Source organism: Strongylocentrotus purpuratus, unplaced genomic scaffold, assembly GCF_000002235.5.
Source record: "Strongylocentrotus purpuratus isolate Spur 01 unplaced genomic scaffold, Spur_5.0 spur5_scaffold_7, whole genome shotgun sequence".
NCBI classification, from domain to species: domain Eukaryota; kingdom Metazoa; phylum Echinodermata; class Echinoidea; order Camarodonta; family Strongylocentrotidae; genus Strongylocentrotus; species Strongylocentrotus purpuratus.
In genome coordinates, this window is record NW_022145613.1 from 4,800,605 (window position 1) to 4,821,698 (window position 21,094).

The 21,094-nt window shown below is 36.8% G+C and overlaps 1 protein-coding gene across 5 annotated transcripts in view; it reads right to left on the reverse strand.

Moving 5' to 3' along the window:
* Positions 1-21,094, reverse strand: part of LOC587119 (band 3 anion transport protein) — a 48,896-nt gene that overhangs the window by 24,365 nt on the left and 3,437 nt on the right. For 3 of the 5 annotated variants that reach the window (XM_030975024.1, XM_030975023.1, XM_030975020.1), the window contains exons 2-8: positions 9,156-9,259; positions 8,638-8,773; positions 6,313-6,530; positions 2,660-2,763; positions 2,103-2,296; positions 1,413-1,570; positions 510-690 (exon numbers count right to left, since the gene is read on the reverse strand). In XM_030975024.1, the coding sequence (XP_030830884.1) occupies positions 510-690; positions 1,413-1,570; positions 2,103-2,296; positions 2,660-2,763; positions 6,313-6,530; positions 8,638-8,773; positions 9,156-9,188 (1,024 nt within the window). In that variant the 5' untranslated portion in view covers positions 9,189-9,259. Of the gene's footprint in view, positions 1-509; positions 691-1,412; positions 1,571-2,102; positions 2,297-2,659; positions 2,764-6,312; positions 6,531-8,637; positions 8,774-9,155; positions 9,260-15,455; positions 15,632-15,833; positions 15,923-21,094 lie in introns of those variants that run through there. The other 2 variants (XM_030975022.1, XM_030975021.1) reach the window with 2 other exon arrangements.

Sequence of the window (21,094 nt, forward strand, 5' to 3'; positions counted from 1 at the left end):
AAACAAATCAACTTAGATAAGAACATAATGCTATTTGCACACAGTATAATATACATGTATATAACAAAATTCATGACCAACATGACTAAGGCAGTAACAGACAAAAGTTCAAAGACAGAGAAAAGGGGGTAAAGGAGATTAACTAATATTTTGTGAGGTGACACAAGAGTGGGTCAAAGGACATTCGTCAAAATAGACACCACAAATACATGCAATTCTAATGCCACGGTTTGCTTCTTAATTCCCCTGCATCATTAGGAATTTGGGTTGCCCAAAGGGAAGTGGGTTCATAAAACCATAACCATAAAAAAAAATCAAGATGTCAGAAATCAGTGAGGGTTATAAATTCCCTTATGAGTTGACTATCACAATTTTGCAACTTGCTGTTTAATTCAAATTCCCTAGGCTACCCAATTGTCACAAGTCAATGTAAAAGTTGAATACACTAGCCCAGAGACATGTTAAGGTTGCCCAGGACAAGCAGGTTCAGTAGCACTACTTCAACTCACCATGTTCTAGGTACTGTCTAAGCTCCACCAGACTGTGGAAGGAGAGGGAAGCGACGTGAGGTTTACCCCAGCGCTGCGCCCCTTCTTCAACGTCTTCCTCATACTTGATCCAGCGAGCTTTCTCTTTCCATTGCATCTCATGGCCCTCCTCCTTGTACAACTCATCCAACTCCACAAAGACCTGGTACCAAAGAGAACAATGTTAATTCTGAGATGCATGGCCCTACATGCTATCAGTGTTTGTGATATGGTGTAATATTGAAGCCCTAAAAAAATAGCGCTTCAAAATGATCATGAAGTTCCACAAAGTTCCGGTTTACCATACTCGTTTTTCCCCAGGAGACTGTAGTGTTATGAAAACCGTTAGGAAAACGCAAAATTTGATTTTGATTTCCAATCATAAATATCTTGATAATCAGACAGGCGATCGACTTGTAAATGTCATGGGATTCACATTGAAAGAAGTAAAGAGCCGACATCAAAACACTCAATAGGAAGGATATATCTTGTGCCAACAAACATCTATCCGAATCTGTAAGTACATTTACTTTGGCTTCATCTTAGCTGTCATGACATCACAAACAACCTTACTATCCTACAATTCACTCGCTCTACACCTGGGTAAAGAGAAACTTGTGGAGATAAAATGCTTTGTCTCTTTCATAGCATACATGTAAATACATTAATCCTACAATCAACTTGTTACACAAAAGGGTAAACAGAAAGAGTTGTAGATAAAATGTCTGATCTGACTGCATATTAAAGTACCATATTCTTACAACTCCCATGCTACACCAGAGTACAGAACAGTTAAAATTAAAATGCCTTGTCCTGACAGCATTAGCACTGAGCCAGGATTAAAAACTACAAACTTCAGATTGTATTTCTCAGATATCTTCCTACCTCGTGGGGCCGATGATCGTATTCCTTCTTCTTTCGCGGTGATGTGTTCTTCTCCCCTGAGGGTGTTCTCCCGCGCACATGGACAAAGGAGCTCACGTTGTGCTTGCGAGAAGAATGGTGGTGGCGTCCTCCACCTGACATATCACCAAGACGATGGACTAGCAGGAAGAAAGAGGAGACATGCTTGAGTATTAAACACGGCTCACATTCCGAAGCAACACTGGTAGGTGATAGGTTATCAGCGAAAGTAATAAGGCATAAAAAGTTTCTCAGACCTATCTGATTGAGTCTCAGATGGCTGAAATTTCTCAAGATTGCAATCCCCATTTATTGTGCCACTCGCATTCATACTAAAAATCCAGTCTTGCATGTTATCTCTCACATCAAAAGCTCAGGATTGACAAAGGTGTACACACATATAACCACATAACCATTTTCTAAAATGAAATGCCTTAGTAAGTTGGAAACCTTAGCGTATCTCAGGGTTCGACACTAACTTTGCTTAGAGGAGGTCTGGATCGACAGGTTAAGCATCTGTTATCATGGGCCCCTGCTAGATTGAAAGTTGGCGGTTAAATGGTTGGGATAGGGGGTGGGGGTGGGGTGGGGGGGGGGGTGGGGGTGGGGCATTGTGTATCAATCCATTGGTTAGTTTTGACAGATGGACGGCAAGGATGAGATGATTCTTACCAGCCATGGTCTCCCTAATGGATGGATTCATCTCTCCTTCCTCCTCATCATCATCCCCGCCGATCTTGATGGAGATGTCGTGCATCTTGAGATTGACATCGCTACCCTGTCGTAGACGTTCGTTGGGGTCATCGGACAGATTGCGCTGCTTCTTGCCGTGGTGATGGTGACGATGGTGCTTGTGAGATCCAGGCCTGAAAAATGATATGGATCATTTGACATGTAAGAAACTCATACAATATGCCATTTTACGCTCTTAAACTCAGATTATTTTGTTGTAAGCTAAAATGTATATACGCTTAAATTTCAATATGACTACATTGTATTCGGTTACCACATCATACTTTGGTCATTTTGCTTTCTAAATGCATGTGTGTATAAAACACCTAAGGAAAAATGAAAAAGCTTTTGACACTAATACCTGTACATTTAACTTCTCTCTATCTCTTCCTCTCCATCTCTCTGCTTCTCTCCCTCCCTCCTTTTCTCCCTCCCTCTCTCTCTCCCTTTCTCCTTCCCTCTCCATCTATCCCTTGCTCTCTTTCTGTATGACTTACTTCTCATTGAACTTTGAGTTTGCCTCTGCATGAAGCCCCTTCTCATCTGACTGACTTTCAGATCGGACTGGTGTCTCAGCCCCATCGTCTTCTCCAATGATGAACTGAACAAGAGAAGAAAAAAAATTATGAAATTGAAATACATTTTTATTCTTAAAAGTGAAGAGATGTAAGGAATTTTTTAGAACAAATCGGGTTTAGATAGTAAAAATGGAGAGGGAACAAGATGGAGGAACAGCAAGAAGTAGCCATGGATACAAAGGCATTAGGGTACAAACATTGAAAAAATGTCCATTAAGAGACCAGAAATAGACAGGATGGTTTCAATAAGAATGAACCACAGATAAAACACTATCTGGGGCTTATCCCAGATGAAGATTTGTACCAGACAAATTACAAGTAATTGGGGGTAGTAAAGAAGCAATGGCCCAGCAAATGGGGAAATGCACACGGGTCTCACTAGGTGGATAAAATGTGAAGTTTCCTATAATTTTCTTTAACCTTTCCTTTCTCTTTCTCTCTCTCTCTTTCTGTCTCTCCCTATCTTCTCTTTCTTTGTTACCCTTTGTTTGTCCATCTAAGGAGAGAGGGGGGGGGGGTGATATAACAGCAGGATAAATTGTTGACATTTGCAGTCTAATACAATTTCCTCATAAGCTGGACACTGTACATGTCCAAGTAAGTACAATCTTCATGCTGAAAAAATTTGGTTTTTAAAAAATGCAATCAGGGGCTCAGGAGAATGAGTAATGCATGAAAGGTAAATGATGCCGAACTCTTATAAGACACCACAGGAAAATAACATTTCCTGCTGATCTCATCCTACATAATAAACTTTGAAATTCAATCCTCTCCATACCAGAATGAAAAGCAATTTTCATATGCTTTTTTTGTACACAAGCATATTCACACATGTAGCCCTGCATTCTATGAATACTAACCATGCATTTTTTCCCCTTTCTTCTCTTTTCATGACTTTTAAACTACACAGGTAGAAATAACTGTAGGCACCTAGGTATTAACTACACAATTTCTGTTCTTGGTAAATGCACAAAATTAAAGAACAAATAATGGCAGAATGGAGGTCAAGAGATGTGATATGAATGAAGGGGATTCTTTTCTTCTTCAGAAAAAAGCACATGCACATGCACAAAAATATAGACATTCAGAAAGAGATTATTGGGGAAAAAAGACAATATAACGGTTCAGGTATTTAATATTAAAATCCGTTCCTTTTTAGTTTGTGGACCCTGATGACATGCACATTCCAGTCCCATCCATACACGTTGGATGGTTTAATGCAACAACAGGCAACTCAATTTTGTTTAAAACTGGTTAGTTGTCAATTCTCATTTTCAATTATTTGGTGCACCAACAAATAAATGTCTCAATATCTTTAAATCTGAAGTAAATGACATTAATTGATATCACTCAATTATCCAATAAATGTCATGTTCATTATCAAATATTATTTTGGTGACATGAGAGCTTTTTCATCTAATCCTCATTTTAAGTCCTTGGATAACCATTGTGGGTATTTTTAGTAACTGTTTTTCTAAACATGCACCTTGCCTAAGATGATACATAAATTTCTATGAAAATTGCATATACTGCAAAAATTTATTGCATCTCAATTAGGAAAAAAAAGTTCATTCATCTACATAATTGTCAACAACAAAGTGACCTTCCACATTTGTTCATGACCTACAAAAGACTAAATAGAACTTGAGAACCTTTGTGCAAATGTGTCAGTATTGAGTTGAACAAAGAACAACCGTTTATCAAACATCATCCTGCCCCGAGCTATCCCACCCTTCTTGACAAGTAAAAAAAAAAGAAAATTGCTGAAGTTTCAAATTGTATTGAAAATGGGGAAAATGAAGATTTCCATCTTGCTTTTGAATATCTTTCATTCGGTGGTACGAGATCAAAAGAGACACTAAAGTTGCTGAATTTCAAAATGCATACTATTCAATGTGACAACAAAGAGAGAGCTATTTTCATGCAGTACTATTGACAATTGCTTCCCAGTCTTATAAAGAAACACATGGCCTGTCCTTTGACAAAAGACAAATTTTTGCTGAATTTCAAAAATCATTCATAGAAATCGTTTCATGCTTTCTAACATCTCCATGCAGTGCCGTTCCTCATACCCGTAATACGAAACGGTTCTTTCTCTTGATAAGGAACACAGGTCCTCTTTTAAACTGATTGGATGGAAAATGTTCATGTATGTTGCGCGAGAGGTTACAAAGCAGTTTTGTTTGGTCGAAATGTCATCTTATTTCATGAAAACCACAAAAAAAAAGGTTCATGCAATAAATAGGATCTTCACCATGAATACATAGAACAGTTTGACATATTGGAGAAAAAAAACATGAAATTTTAAAAGTAAGCTACACTTGACAGGGAAAATATAACTATCATTCAATATGCTGATCATGGAAAAAAAGATGTAGAGGTTGACAAATTTATAGCTTTTTTTTCCAAACCTAAGTCATCCTTACAAGAAAGACGAGAAGTTGCCTAATTTTCTCAAATTTCTTCTCCCTCTACCCTCCTCTAGGAAGGAAGTTGTCGATTTAAGAAAGAGGAGCAACTTCTTGCTCTGAAAGCATTACCGGTACATCAGTCTTCTCTGTATTAGTATGTGATGTCATCTACCTAATAATCAGTTTAAGATAATGCCCGGGAGAGTGGATGTTAGGAAAACATTGTAAGTACCGGTAGCAAATTACAAGTGTTGACATGAATTGCTTTTAGGTTGCATGAGTGACAGCTTTATAGCAATATTTCACTGTGCCAAGCTGTTTCATCCCTGTTGGCTCAAGGCCTACAATTTCATTTTCAGGTTGCAAAAACATCTGATCCTTGATAATTGGATTACAATTTTGTTGTTTTCTGAGGTGATATACATGCATTTTTGTTTGTTTGTTTTTCTGCTTTTATTCAAGTAAAATTCAACCACAACCAAAATCATATCATGGTCATTTTGTAAGCAGGTTATTTGAAAGACTTTTTGACCGTGCTGACTAAACCATTCTGTTTGAGGATTCTTAATCTTTTAGAATCCTTTTTTAATCCTGAATTCAAAGAATTCTGCATAATCATAATCCAAAAAGGTTGATTCCATGAAATTGAAATGGCATTGAAAAATTGATATTTCATCACGTAATAATTAGCCTTGGGTTAATCTTTTATTTCCAAATATATTAATAATCGCTGCTGACCATAGAGGTTAAGATAAATAGTGAAATTTATTTTAGTCATCACTACAAACCTGTAAAATTGTGAACTTTCAGTGAAAATCTCTTTATATGTATATTACAGCCTAATATTTATCACTTCAAAGATTGAAATTACTTGCAGTAATATTGTCCTTGGTCCCATATGGTTAAAATCATGTAGATTTTTATGTCATATTTACCTCCATGGTGATGGCTCTACGTCTTTACAATAAGCAGCCTGTCATGGGATGCTTAAGCTCAAGACTTAGAAACCAAGTAATTCTAGTGCGTGTAGCAAGTTCTGTATTATGGGTTTACTAAGTACTGTCAAATAATAGGTGACACTTTAAAATCACTGCACAAAATGAGATGAAGACTGCAATGGCAGAAAAAGTTTTTTTTAAATAACAGGAAGAAAATTCTCACCTTCGGTGTACTCTTTTCTCCCCCATCCACACTATCTCCAATAGTTTCTTCAGCAATACTGGTGATGAGTTCCTCCGTTGCCTCGGCGATGCTCTTGCTGGAGTGGCTGGTGCGTATCTTTTGGTGCTGTGCATCATGATCTTTCAAACTCTTGGAAGAACCTCTCTGTGGTAATGGATCCAGCTGGTGGTGGACTAGGACATCTTCGCTTCGATGGCCTGCGAGGAGAGGAGGGAAGGAGGAGGAGGGGTGTAGAAGTGATGAGGGAGGGAGGGGTAAAGAAGTGATGAGGGAGGGAGGGGTAAAGAAGTGATGAGGGAGGGTGTGGGTACAACAGGGTTTATAAAGGAAAGGTAGAGAGAGGGGAGAGAAGAGAGGGGGAGAGGGATGGTACAAAGGGGTTTGCAAGAGAGGTAGAAAGGGGTTGGAAGGAGAGGTAGAGAGGGGTGGAGGAGAGTAGAGGTAGAGAGGGAGTGGAGAGAGGGAGTGGAGATAGGGGTAAAGGGAAGGGTAGAGAGGGGGTGGAGGAAGAAAAACAGCGTTCAATTTACGTGTTCCATATTTGGACAAGGAGATATTCCATTAGTATAGGAAGAGGGTAGAGGAAAGATTTGTTGTGCAAATATGTAATCTACATAATCATTTCAGTAACTGTCCGATGCCTGTTAGTGAAACTTATCAATTCTTGCATCTTAAAACTTACACCAGACAGAATTTGTCTGTATATCCATAGGGACAATTTTCAAATGCACTTCACATACCTACATGTACATGTACATATGTATAACTACATTAATGATATCTACAGAGGTACATGTTCATGTTGATTTGACATTGATAACACACTTGTAAGGTGACACTGTAACCAAGGTTTAATTCAATAATGTTTCCAAATGAGCTCATGGTTATCTGAAGGTTACCTGATAAGGATAGCCTTTAAGGTGGCTCACAGATTATCCTGAGATTTAAAGGGGTCCTCAATGACATGTATGGAATGTGAGAGAGATCACGCTGACTGCCTGTAAAATTCTGTGACTGCCATTGACAATACAAAGCTTAAAACCTTCTTGCAGACAGCCAAACAATTTGTTATTATTTAGCACTGCTCTATTCAAGTTATCAATGAAAATCTTGAAAATAAGGTACATACACTGTAAGACCGCTAGGTGCCCCTAACAAATTAACGCTTAGTATTTTGACAAAAACAGTGGTAAACAAGTCAAGGAGTGAAAGAAAACTGTCTGAATTTTCCTCTTAACATCAAGCTATAAAACTACCCATCCAATTTGAAGCTGTATATCTTGTGAATATACATGTAGGCTTGTAAATAATATAGGTATGTAAACTGTAAGATATAAAACTATGTATTCAAGATGGCATATTTTGTGAAAGTATTATAACACTACTGCCATTACTAAACTCTTACTACAAAAATGTATGTGTAACACTAGAAAGGCCCATCACAACTATTGCATCCAAAACTACATTCACAGTCACAATACATGCACCGGTACCAATGAGACCATCAAAAAACTTTTTTTTTTTTTTTTTTTTTTAAACCAACACCATCTCCAGACTCATAATAAATCTGTTCACAAACCATCATTAGTACAGTTCCAAGTTCTAAACATAATTTTCTGCTTATGGACGCAATATGCAATGCAAAAGTGTTTATCAAATATTTGTTCAGTCATTACTGCAGTATAGAGTACCTACCAGTACCACTGACAGACTGCAAATAAATTGAAGTCTGCATGACTACATGTTCAGGTACTTAAACCCATTGGACCCAATTATTCCAGGCATAAATAGCATTCTATGTGTTACATGATAAACAGAAAATGGACTTCATACACGATAATGTACAATTATTGTATTTACGATGACAGTAATAGTAAAACCTACACTTTTAACGATTTTCAAATACCGATTTCTAAGATATTACTTAGATTGTTTAAAATCGGATTCAAAAAGTCCTTGGAATACTTTTGCATATTTTCTTGGAATAAATTATTCAATATGAAAGCTACCATGTTTATGTCACATACATGTTTATCATATTTCGCAAAACTCTTTATTTCTTCACTTTCAAAAGTTGATAATTGTTCTATGTTTTTGGGGGTGATATTTCCAAATCATGCTGTGGCTTGCTTGCCCTTTTCACAATTGTGAAAAGTGATTTCCATTTCACTTACAAACCCCAGGAGTATAAATAAACTTAGCCACATGTCATCAAACAAATTATCATAAGTCACAATGTATATCAATCACAAACACACAAATAAAAAATGTACAAAGAGTAAAAAATAATAAGCAGATTCTTACTTTCATAATCCTTCTCTCCGAACTGAGGGAAGTGAGTCTCTGGCTCCCCATCCAAGGGACTGCTTGTTAGAGGGAGCTTTTCAGGCGGCTTTAACAGCTCCTCAACCTGAAGATTAAGACTTGCATCACTCTTCTCCTAAAATCATTACAAGAAAAGTGGAAACAATAATACGTTATAGATAAGCAGACAAATGGCCCTAAATGTACTTTATCACAAAACACAGATTGATAGCAGACAAAAGAATTGTGTATTGGTATGAAACAGAAAGGTTTGTTGAACAGTTCCTTTTAGTCAAGACTTAAAAGTATGCAAAATTATTATTTCTCGCATCACACTGAACATGACATGTCTATTGTTTTCATTTTCATATGAACTCCACTTATATTGTTTTCTTCTTTTTCTTTGGTCGATTTTAAAACACTCAATTCATACAATCAAAAGAGTTTTAAATGTCAGTTTTTCATTCAGAATCTTTTTTATTTTTCAGTCGACTGAAAGAATTAAAAATGAACATTACCTTTGATGTAGCGGGACGGCCATTCTGTGACATCTTGGCTGTTGGTTATTCTCCTTACTGCCTAAATAAGGTTGTAACTCTCATGTACCAAATTAGCTCTAGATCTGCAAAGAGAGAGAGAGAGAGAGAGAGAGAGAGAGAGAGTGTGTGAGAGAGAGAGAGAGAAAGAGAGAGAGAGAGAGAGAGAGTAAATATAAGGGGCACATCTATTTTTAACCCACTGCACAGCAAACTGGAAAACTGTCAAAAAGGAGGACATTTTATCAAGAGCAGTATTCAATTCATTTCACACCTGCTTTGGCCATTAAGTTTTATTGTACAACTCTATTTGCATAATACAAAAAGAAACAGACCAAACGGACAGGGATTTGACTCTTAAAATTGCTCCTGTGATTACAATAACATATACAAGTACATGTACAAAAGTTAATGACAGAAAATCCAACTCCCTGCAGGGCCTTTACAAAATGGGTTACGAGTTATATGTACTAATGAGGGTCAGGATGACAATTATATGTTGAATAAGAAGAGTTAAAAATCTAACAGCACTGACCTTTTGACTATATGTGCAAATAAGAAAATACAGAATAAAACACAGGGTTTAAACAGTCATTGGTTACAATCACCTATTCAAATCTAAACCAAATTGGCAGGAAGGTCTAGGTTTAGATATGACCATCATAACCCTCATGGTATTATCTGTCTGACTGTGTTGCAGAGGACCTATCAATGGCAGATAATCAGTGATTTGTGAAATGATAAAACATATAAAGCCACTCTAGTTTAGTAACATCACATCAGAGTGAGAGTATTAAAATATGCAGAGATATACACGTATGAGGCGATGAAAGGTTGAAAAATGCTGTAAATACATGTACATAAAGTAGTTTCTAAAATGTTTATTTATAATAGGCCCCCCCCCCCCTGTTTTTTCTTCTTTTTCTTGGATTAGATGAACAATAAAAGACATCTAAATGGAAAAAATGGTCATAATGGTCATCATGATTAAAGCCATGTTTTACCACACTGGCATCACAACAAAAGCAACATTTGGCCATCAGTATAATTTCATTAATGTTTGGCAAGTTGCAGAAAAATTGAAACAGAACAAGGAAGAAGATCTCCACCTTCTCACAGGTAATCCAGCATCACTAAAAAGTTGACAAGCAAGAAAAATAAAATCCCTTTTCCCCTCTATTTTTGGGACAAAAAATAATGGGCTGGATTTGTTTGTGCATAAAAACAAGTTGTAAAATGTAAATAAAAAATACAAAAGCTGAAAGCACCGATCCGTTGACAAAAATATTGTCCCGTTTTTTCAAGAGTTCACTTAATAATCAGCTGATCGATCAGCCAAAAAATAAAATGGTAATCAATTATGTTGAATAACAGTCTACTGTAGACACTTTTGAAAAAATAAAAAAATGATATATGATAGCCCTCATAACAAGATCCTGTCAAACAGCTCATTGTAAAATAAAAGAATAATGACATAAAGTTGTACACAAAAAAAAAAACATCTCACATTTTTCCCCTCCAGTAACCATGATCAACTATCTATAGCATGAAACTGTGTCAAAGTTGAAAATAAACTGAACAATAAGCTTTATAAAAGCCCACATTCACATTAAAAATCTCAATTCAAACAAATACAGTTGTAAAAAAAAAAAGAGACAAATAATTCAAAACACTATTTACATTACATGCTCTGAAATGAAATACATGGAGGACACCTTTCTAAATTTCTTGTTATGAAAGCAACATCTCAAAAACAATATTTGGAATAAAGATATGTAATCAAAAGGGTTTATATATTGTTTATAATATATAAATAAACAGAACAAAAAATATTAAAGACAAATAAAACATATCTTACACAATTACTGATCCTCTTCTTAAAATGCTTGTCAAAAGAAACTGATCCAACTGTGCATTTCAAAATTAATTGCCTCCAAAGAAAAGGCACAAGGTACCGTCCTGTCGTCTGCATGTAGAATAATGGCCCTAGGTGAATCCCCCCAGTCTATATAATACTCAAAACCACTAACAGGAAACCATCTACAGGTAGCCAGAATCTAGAAAAGCGTCATCACCAAAATTAAGCGTTGCCAACCAGAGAAGGGCAATAACATTTACAGGAAACCACCCATATTACTACATCTGTCCATGATGCAATCCATGTCAGGAATATAATGACCTTACATGTAGGTACATATTGTTGTTGAAAATAGATGAGTAATTATTGGATCCAATGAAGGCTGGAAAACATGTAGTGATGAATGTGCTTGTGTACTTTTTAGAGTTGAGTTTGAGGTTAAGGAGGTTATTGGTCTACATTTTTCAAAGGTTTATTGGATAAGATGAAGGTAAAAACTAAACTTTGTGGACACTTCATATTACAGCTAACACGTTAACCAACTTTAAAGCCTAGTTTCTTGCCCTCCCCCTCCCACTGTACCCCCTATTAATACTCTAATGCAACCAATACCTGTACCATCCAGCTTGAATGATACAGTAGTATGCCAGTAGTATGGTGGTGGTGGTGGTTATTTTACCCGACTGCTAAGAAAGCACAAATGCTTGTAAGTAAGGAACCAGACGGCCGACATTTTAGGTCCTCTCTGATGGACCTGGTGATGGCTACTCCCTCAGTCTATATACTGCAAGACTCAATTACCGGTAGCCCTATTTCATTGAAGGGGGCAGGGTGGAACTATTCATGCCACAGAACTACATGTACCGGTATATTGAACTTTCTCATATATAGATAAGTAGATAAGGAAATTCTGCAAAAATCGGCAGCCTTGAATATTCTCTTTTTTTCTAGACATTGCCCCTTGCCCCATTGAATGATGTTAATTGTCTTACTGTAACATTTCAGTTCTAAACTTAACAAAAGTAGTTTTAATTGCAGAACTACTCATATCAGAAATAATTACTTCTGTAACTGGAAAGAGATAGAAATTCAAATCTTTCCCTGTGACGCAAAAGATAAAGGTTCAGGATTGAATCAGCCAGGGCTACTGAAAGAAGTTAAACTTGTTTGCATAACTTCCGCTATAAACTGATTGATGATCTGGTTCCTAAAGTAGTCAGTCACTGGTTACAGATGACTCAAAACACTACCAAGGTGGTTTAACAGAACAATGACAGTCTATTGGTCATGATGTTTCTAGTTCTAATACAGATGTTCATGGGAACAAGAGAGAGAGAGACGGAGGGAAAGAGGGAGGGAGAGGGAGTGAAGTAGTGAGAGAAGAGAGCAGGAGGGACAGAGAGAGGGTTCATAAGCTACTTTAAAAAAAAAAACTTGCTTACAAAAGGATCGCAGAGAGAGAGCATTTGGAAGGAAGAGAGGAAGAGGTTAATAACAAGAAGAAATTAAGGTTCTTGAAATTGCATCTTTGGGAATTTAGCAAAAGATGCTGTAGACTATTCAGGAGCAGTTTTATTCTTGGAGATGTACCATCTAAAACTTCATCCATCTACAAGTATCCCTTTGACTGTGATGTGAGGAAAACTATCTATCAAGGCAATTTATAATGTTTATCAACATATGTTCCAGATAAGATAACATCTGTTGAAAGTACACCACACATTCCTGTTGCCAAAAAAAGACAGGAAAAGATCATTCTCTGCTGCACAACTGTTCAAGTACATGAATTTATTCATTTACACAGCTCTTTGACCAACGACACAAAACTTGCCTATTGTCATGCATCTGTTGGTCTACTCTGCCAAACAACTTCTACCTGATCCAAAAGTTAAACAGATATCTTAGGCCCTAGGCTTCAGATTGAAACAGGTTTCTTGATTCCGATTCTAATCATAGTGCTGTAAAAGTACTTTCAAACTTAGTGAAGTAAAAAACAAAAAGATTCTTAATCTGGTTCTCAGTTATTCTCAACAATGTATAAGTGTACCAAAAGCCAGACCTACTGTAAACCTTGAAGCCCAAGTCGCACACTAGCTGGACCCAACACAGAGCATCCCAGATTAACACGAAACACCCCGGATCAAGAGATATCTTGATCTGGGGTGATCCTGGGTGAAATGACCCGGACCAACACGGTGTCAACAAGGATGACACCGGACCATCCCGGATCAGATAGGGCCTGTCCCGGACCCAACACGGACCGCCCCATGTTCAATCCGGGATTAAGCCTTTTCATCTCTGTGCACACCATATTCGGTCCGTGCCACTACGATCCTTTTCCAAAGCCAACACGGTCCTCACACATGGTTGTCTTACGATCCACACAAGTAAGTCACTAAGCCCAATTAAGAGCCAAGTTCACTGCCAGGATCCATTTCGACACTCGGGGTTGTGACCTCTTGTGTATTCACCTTCCCTGCCAATGTAACAACAGACCCTTTTGTTACACTTAAAACTTGTTTTTAGCCTACAGTTTTATTACATTAGACAGTCAATAAAGCCAATAATGGTACATTTACACTCACATTAGAACTGTAAATATTATTCTTATCTAAATTTGGAACAAACATGTGTCCTGTACTACATGTAAGTCCAGCTGTACAATCAGAAAATAGCAGCCATATGAACTCACGTTTCCTCAATTGGAAGGTCATGGGCAATGCTTTCCTTCGACTTAGTTTAGAAATTACTGCATCTCAACCAAAATACCTGATCAAAATACATGTATCCTCTTTGTGACCAATACGACTTAGACTTCCTAAGAAAACAAAAACAGTTAGTCATCCATGCCTCTTAACTTATTAGGATTCAAAAGCACAAATGTGTCATCAAAATACAGGTCATATGTGTCCTTAGCAAGTTCTCTGTTGACCGTTACATATGATAAGTTATGTAGATCTAATTGTCTGTACCATACCTTGCTTGGAGGATGCAATTCATCAGTTGGACTTGAAACTTGAGAGAAAAAAAGGAGCAGCAGGAAGTCGTTCTCTACTTTTTACGGGTTTTTGTTTTAAGAGGGTATTTTAGGGCATTTGGCTAATGAACTACACTGTAGGCACCAGCACAAATTCGATACCAAAAGGTGATTGGGTTTCAGACATTCAGAGCTAGCTTACAAACTATCGTCAGGGCTCGACATTAACTGAAATTTGGGGTTTCTTTTGGGGGGCGAACCCACTATTATTTTATAGGCAAATCTCCATGGAGTACAACTTCACAAGATTAGAAAGAAATCAAAATGCAATGGTGTCAAAATGTTCTTTTTTTTTTTAATGTGTGCATTTGCAAACTTATAAGGGAATCTATAATCTAAAATCTATAAGGGATAATATCAGCCATTTCTACTATATTCTCATCAGGGGTAATATAACTGCTAGTGTGGCTAGTATAAAAGCCAGTAGTAACATTAAACAGTACCGCCTCATTCTGAATCTAGACTGCAAGCTTCTGTCCGCTGAGAGTTAAGACGAGACTACATTCGGCTCCTATTGCAGCTCCTATACAGAGACTGAAGTACATCCTACTATCGGTTAGTGAGGGGAGGTTACGCAATGCAGTTGGTGTGTGATTACCAATCTACATCAACATCAACATCAACATCGACATCGACAGTATAAGGAAGAAAAGGTAGTCCTGTTGGTCTTCCGGTTGCTACTTCTTAATGTTTCTGATTTACAGACGAAAACAACTTTGAGGGCACACTAGATAGATGGATCACGCGCAACATACTAGTCGAGCGCTGTAGGCAGAAATAACCGTCTGGTATGGGGAAATCTTTAATAAAACTGACATCCGTCGATCTTCAACATACACAGACGGCCTTACAGCTCACACAATTTTTCCCTTTATCTAGTCTTAACAGTATATATTTTTTTAATATGATTGGAATTTTCATACAATTTCAAAATAATCATAAAATCATTATGAGACATCATAATAGGTCTATTTCTATAGCCTTTGATCTAATCTGCCCTTTTTATTTTATTGCAAATCCTCCTCTCACTAACCTGTACAATATATTTCAGTCTCTGTAAAGAGGTCGATCAGTGGAGCCAGCCGCGGACTAAGCAGAAAAACTATTGATTTCAGAGATTAAATCTTGCGTTGTTCATGATGACAATAGCTTCAACCTCTAGAAAATGGACAAATTAGCTAAAAGTCTAGATCTAGACTCTAGAGTGCAGTGATTTTCCATTTTAATACTCTAAATTCCTATCCTAAATTCCTGTACGAAAGAAAGATATTTCTTTCCAATCATATCTTTTCTAAATAAAACTGTAGGGTCTACTAACTTAGACTCGAAGGTCAAGATGAAGAAAATTATTGCCAGATTCTGGCTACAATTTGTACAAACAACTTACAATTCAAGGGTTTGTTACCCTCTCGAGCTCTCTGGCTCTGTGTATGTACTGTATGGGGAAGAATGACAAATGAAGATACTATTACTGCATCGAAGAAGAAGAAGATCCCAATCTAGCTCTAGCTCCACTTGTCTTGATATGAATGAATGCGAGCTGGTAAAGCGGAGCTTACAGGCAGAGCGCAAAGCGCGATATATCTATGCTACCAGTGCGGTACGTACCACTCTACCAGTAGTATACCAGTCAAGCTGCCTGGCGTTTCCCGCGGACGCTCGCTCCGGAAACTGCTAGCAATGATCAATCGCGCGTCTATCATGTAACCTTTACAAACACCACTTTCCTACAGAAAGAAACAACTAAATATCTCGAATTCCTCACCTTTGTTTTCCCGACATGGACGCTACATGAAATGAAGATTTGACAAACGGTGTCAGTTTAACAGCTGGGAATTTCATCAATTTATTCTACAATAGTGAGCGACCTGCAGTACCTGTAGCGACCAGACATAGTCTAAAACAAGTCATAGAAGGTTGTGTGAAAAGTAGGTCAAGTGAATTAAATTTAGCGTGAACAGTCTTGGGAGGGCGCTATATTAATTTATTGTTCTTTGGCTTTTCATGCAAATGTCCCCATATCTCTCAACGACAGATAATCAGTTAATCACTTATCAAATCATAACTAAACCCTTCTTTCACCGCGGGGGGGGGGGGGGGGGGGGGGGGGGGGGTAAAAGTCGATTTTTTTTTTTTTTTTTTTTTTTTTTTTTTGCCATGACCGGAGAGAGGAGCGACATTCGAAGAAGTTTATCACCAGCGGGCACCCCACCCCCCCTATGAGAAGAATTTGCATACTGCTTGATTAAAGAAAGAAAACAAAATCTAACTAAAGTCCTTCTAGTTCAGTACTTTATTTTACGGGGTCTGAAAATTGATGGAAATTGTTGTATATGGTAAGCAGCTTCCAATCATCATTTACATTTTCGATAATTGGAGGTGTTTATTCATTTGTAATGTGGGTCGGGGGAACCAGGCAATCACAATTTCCTGTACAGGAATACAGCAATCCTCTACCAGGGAGTTGGGATTCCAACTCCCTAGAAGTTCGTTGGCGGTAGGCCGATACTTTCGATGATTTTCAACAATAATGTGTCCTACTTCAATTCAACACTGAAACTACATAATCTGTTTAAAATAATTCCCTGAAACCAACATCTGCCACTATCCCCACTTTCTCCGCTACCAATTAAGTTGCCAACACCCTAATTCTATCGACTGAATGAACGGAGATTAAGACCGAATTAAGAGTCCGAATGGTAAGGTGCCTATTTATAGCTCGTCCTATTGAAACATGTAAACAATAAACACAAAATAAGTTGTTCGTCACCAGATTACCACAAGACCCTCTCAATAACCCGTCATCTTTTGTGATTTTGAACTCTTTCTCCTTCTTCGACTCCTCGTCCAATTAAAACTTTTCACATTGCACTGAAATTAATCTCATTATTGACTCCAAGTGTTTTCATGGAAAGGCACTCCTGGACTTGTAGACTATAACACAATGACAATGTTAAATTCGGCAGAACATAAAATCCTTACAATAAAAAGAAGTAGTAGTCGACTAGTAGTATACAAGTAGTAGCATTATTTATTTATATATTTCAAGTTCAAGTTCAAGTTCAAGTTTTATTTATCTTTCTTTCATAACACACTTTACAAATATGACATGAATATAACAAGTTTAACATAATATGGCGTTACAATAGAAAGATGAGGTGACCTTGTTGAAAGCAAGACTTGTGGATTTAAGGTCCCTCATGAGTAGCTTATGAGTATGTCCTAAAAGAACAAACTCGTCAGATAAGAATAATGCATACATTAAAATGCTGACAAACTAAACTAACTAAACAACTGAGAAAATATAAACATAAATAAGTATAATAAAATCTACTGACTACTTAATAATGGCTTTAAACAAGAGAAACGGGAAAAAAACTACGAGCAACAGGACTGAAACACAGACAAAAACGAAAAAACACGGACAGATGAAATCTGATGTGAGAAACGGGAGTAGAACTATGCTGACCTATTATAGTAAATAATTTTCTTAAATATTGATCACAGCTATAAATCTAGACGATATCGACTCGAATAAAGTAACTTCAGTACCTATTTATCAATATCGGGCCTACCACCTGTAATATTATATTATAGTGTGTGTCACTGTTGTAGAGGGATGTGGATGAGAAGTTGAATAAACTATAAAATAAACTGCAACTGACTATTTTCTTCCTCGAGTCGACCATAATATTTTGTTTTTATTCCTCTATTCCTTTTCTCTTCAAATAAACACGATAACAAGACAGGATTATATGATGTAAATATCACGTACTGCTTTATTAACTTTTCAGTTATTCAATCCGAAATATAAGTCAGTCTGGATCGTAAATCCAGGGAGATACTTGGCAATCTCTTTTATGTAAATCGGAGTATATTGTGTTCATTTTATAACTTTGATTTATTTTGTTATGGTACTTATGGTGTAATTTGAAAATAAGTATACCAATAGAATTGTGCGTTCATTTCAGCTAAGAGCCACAGCTTCCGAAAAGAAAAATGTTCAAGAATAAAGGGGGCGGGAGGCGGGGGATTCGTAAGGTGGTTACTAGTTACAATGAGTTGAAGAAGGCCGAACATTAATAGGAACTAGTTGGTTGGGAAGTGAAGTGGGACGAGAAAAGAGCATATTGTGGCACCACTGAGAAAGAAGCAAGATTTAGCTGAGTTTCCTAAATTAAACCTCAGTACACAAACATGGTGGGTCGATTCGAAATGCTAATCAGTTCGAGTGGGCAGATTCATTTGACCCTTGGCCGGTGATATACAGTTCAACTAATCATTTAAGAGGTTTTCGAATTCGAAGTTTGAATTTCATAAATTCATAAAAAATAAAGATATGGTAATCATAAAATAAAATTAATTTATTTATTGCAAAAAATCAAACGAAAGACCTTCAAATCAACTTATTCCAGAGGTAATAGACTGTAGGGCAAGTCACTGTATTGTGTTGTTTCGTAGTCCCATCAGTGGCAGTCGACCAAACCAGTATGAAAATATAAAGAAAATTATTACAAACATATTTACCGTTTGTTCTCCTCATTTTCTTTACGGTTTTTCGTGAAAACTAATTAAAGATAATAATTATGTTGCCTCCTAATAATCGTGGGTAATATCCCGGGAAATCGGAGGTGTGTCCAATTCAACCAATCACGAGGCGGGATTTTCCCTACGTCATTGTCCTCGTTCGCTACATAAAAACATCTAACAACCATAATTATGACACCGATGAAGTTTCGTCACCGATACAGAGATAAAGAGGTGTTTTATTCACTTCCCGACTGTGAATGATGTCGTTTTGAAAGAATTTACAGACACAAAATGGTCCAAAGCTTTTGCTTCTGCTGATATTTTGAAAAATATGGACGGAGAAAAGAGCAAAATTGCGACGGATTTCCTTGCCAATGTCGCCCGTATACGTGCCTTCACGGTTGTTGTATACGGCGACAGTACCAGTGGTGCATTGCAAATGACAATGTTGTAATTTGCGCTGCACTGGTACTGTCGCTGTATGTATACGGTTCAATACCGGCGACATTGGCAAGGAAATCCGTCTCAATTTTCCACTTTTCTCCGTAAAATACCTCGAGATTCTAACAAGACTGAATTTGAAGGTGAGTTTCAATTTCTTTGTTTGCAATAACCATGATAACCATGATAACCCAGCAAAAATTAAGGCCCTGCCTTTACTTTGATCTAGCTCTAGCCTCATTAAAAAAAAAACAATTAGAGAATAGAGTCTAGACTCTAGACCCTCTAGGCTCTAGGCTCTAGGCTCTAGGCCTAGGCCTATGGGCTAGGCCTAGATTTAGGCCCTTTATGCATGCATGATGGAGCTTGAATGATGAAGTCTGTCAGTTGATTGAATCGTTTACAATGCCTCTGTGAGTTGACATCAATTTTGTTTGTTATGTCATTGATGTAATCATGTACGTACATGTAGACCCTCCTTAGCTGTAAATTATAATAATAGGCCTAGGTCTAATGGAAAACAAAAAAAATGTCGGACAAGTTGGACGCATTGAGCCAGGCTTTACTTAACTTTAGACATGCCTTCCTAGTTAGTTTAACTTATTGTCCTGGTCAAAACAGCATTATTTTAAACTGGTTTATTTAGTGCTGGGATGTGGTGTGTTGTTTACATTTTTTTGTAATCAGTGCATGAAGCCATTATAGTTGCACACTCAATAGGGGTCAAAATAGAAAGCATATTTAGACAAGGGGCACTTTTTCTAACATGAAGATAGACATGGCGGCTGTAAAGCTATCAGTATCAACAATTTTAATTTTAAAATAGAAAAGACGGCGAAGCTATTGCCAATTTTCGAAATGACTTGTAGACTAATATGAATTTTTGTTTTTGAAACATTTAAAGAATTTTTAAAAGACGCCAAAGCTATCTGAAATTTTTGAAATGACAGCGAAGCTATCGCCAATTTTTGATATGAGCTTTGTTTCTGACCTAGTGTTTTATATTCTTTTTCCCCCAGATCCATCTGATATCCCTTCACAACCTAAGAAGCTGTGTAGGAGTCTACAATCTCGGCGCTCATCTGCCAGCTTTGATTTGTTGGACCTATTTGAGACCATCAGCATAAAATTTACGCGTTCATATTGAGCACTAGATGTATGCAATATTTTTTGCTGTTTATCAGTAGATTTTTCAACATTAACTGGTTCTATTGATAACAACAAATATATATGATAAAATTAAAATGAACAAAGGCAAGATCATTGTGAAACTTTTTCTCTGATATTTCTTATTCAATTTGGGGATTAAAAAAAAAAGATTTTTATATCCCTATGGTTCCTTTGTAAATTATGTACAAAATAACCAACCTTTCATGAATAGACATATACAAATGTATGGGTCGACTGGGGTGTTTTACATATACATTATGTGCAACTGTAATATAAGAATATACTAAATATATGTAAAGATATCATTTCAGAGCTGGAAAAATGTTTACTAAGTAATCACTTACAGTAATGTACTATTGTACTTGCATTGCATGCTCATTTGTTTCATAATAATAATAATAATATGGACATTTATTATTTATTATGCATACATGTATTTTGCCATGTTGAAGCATTGCCAAGATTTATAGTCAAATATAAAACTTTATTACGTTCAAATGTATGGGTCGTTTCAAACTTTCCATCACACTCTTTGGACACTTGTTCTAATCGAAATATGTAAAATTTATGAATTCCTCAACAGTAACAGCTTTTTGGCAATTTTTCTATCAACATATTTTAGGACATTTTCTTTGAACCAAAAAAAAAAAAGACAACAAATGACTAGACACATCTTATCAATGTTTCATAATTTATTTCAATTCCATCAATATTTATGTAAAAACTGTTAACAATCTTTGCAGTTCAAGTTAAATTGCATTTGTAAATTACAACATACATGTACCATAGTTCCAGGCGCGTACGCAGGATTTTTTCAAGGGGGGGGTTTTAACATTTATAAATCGGTCCGAAAATTTCGCAACGACTCAGCCAGCCGCTGAATAA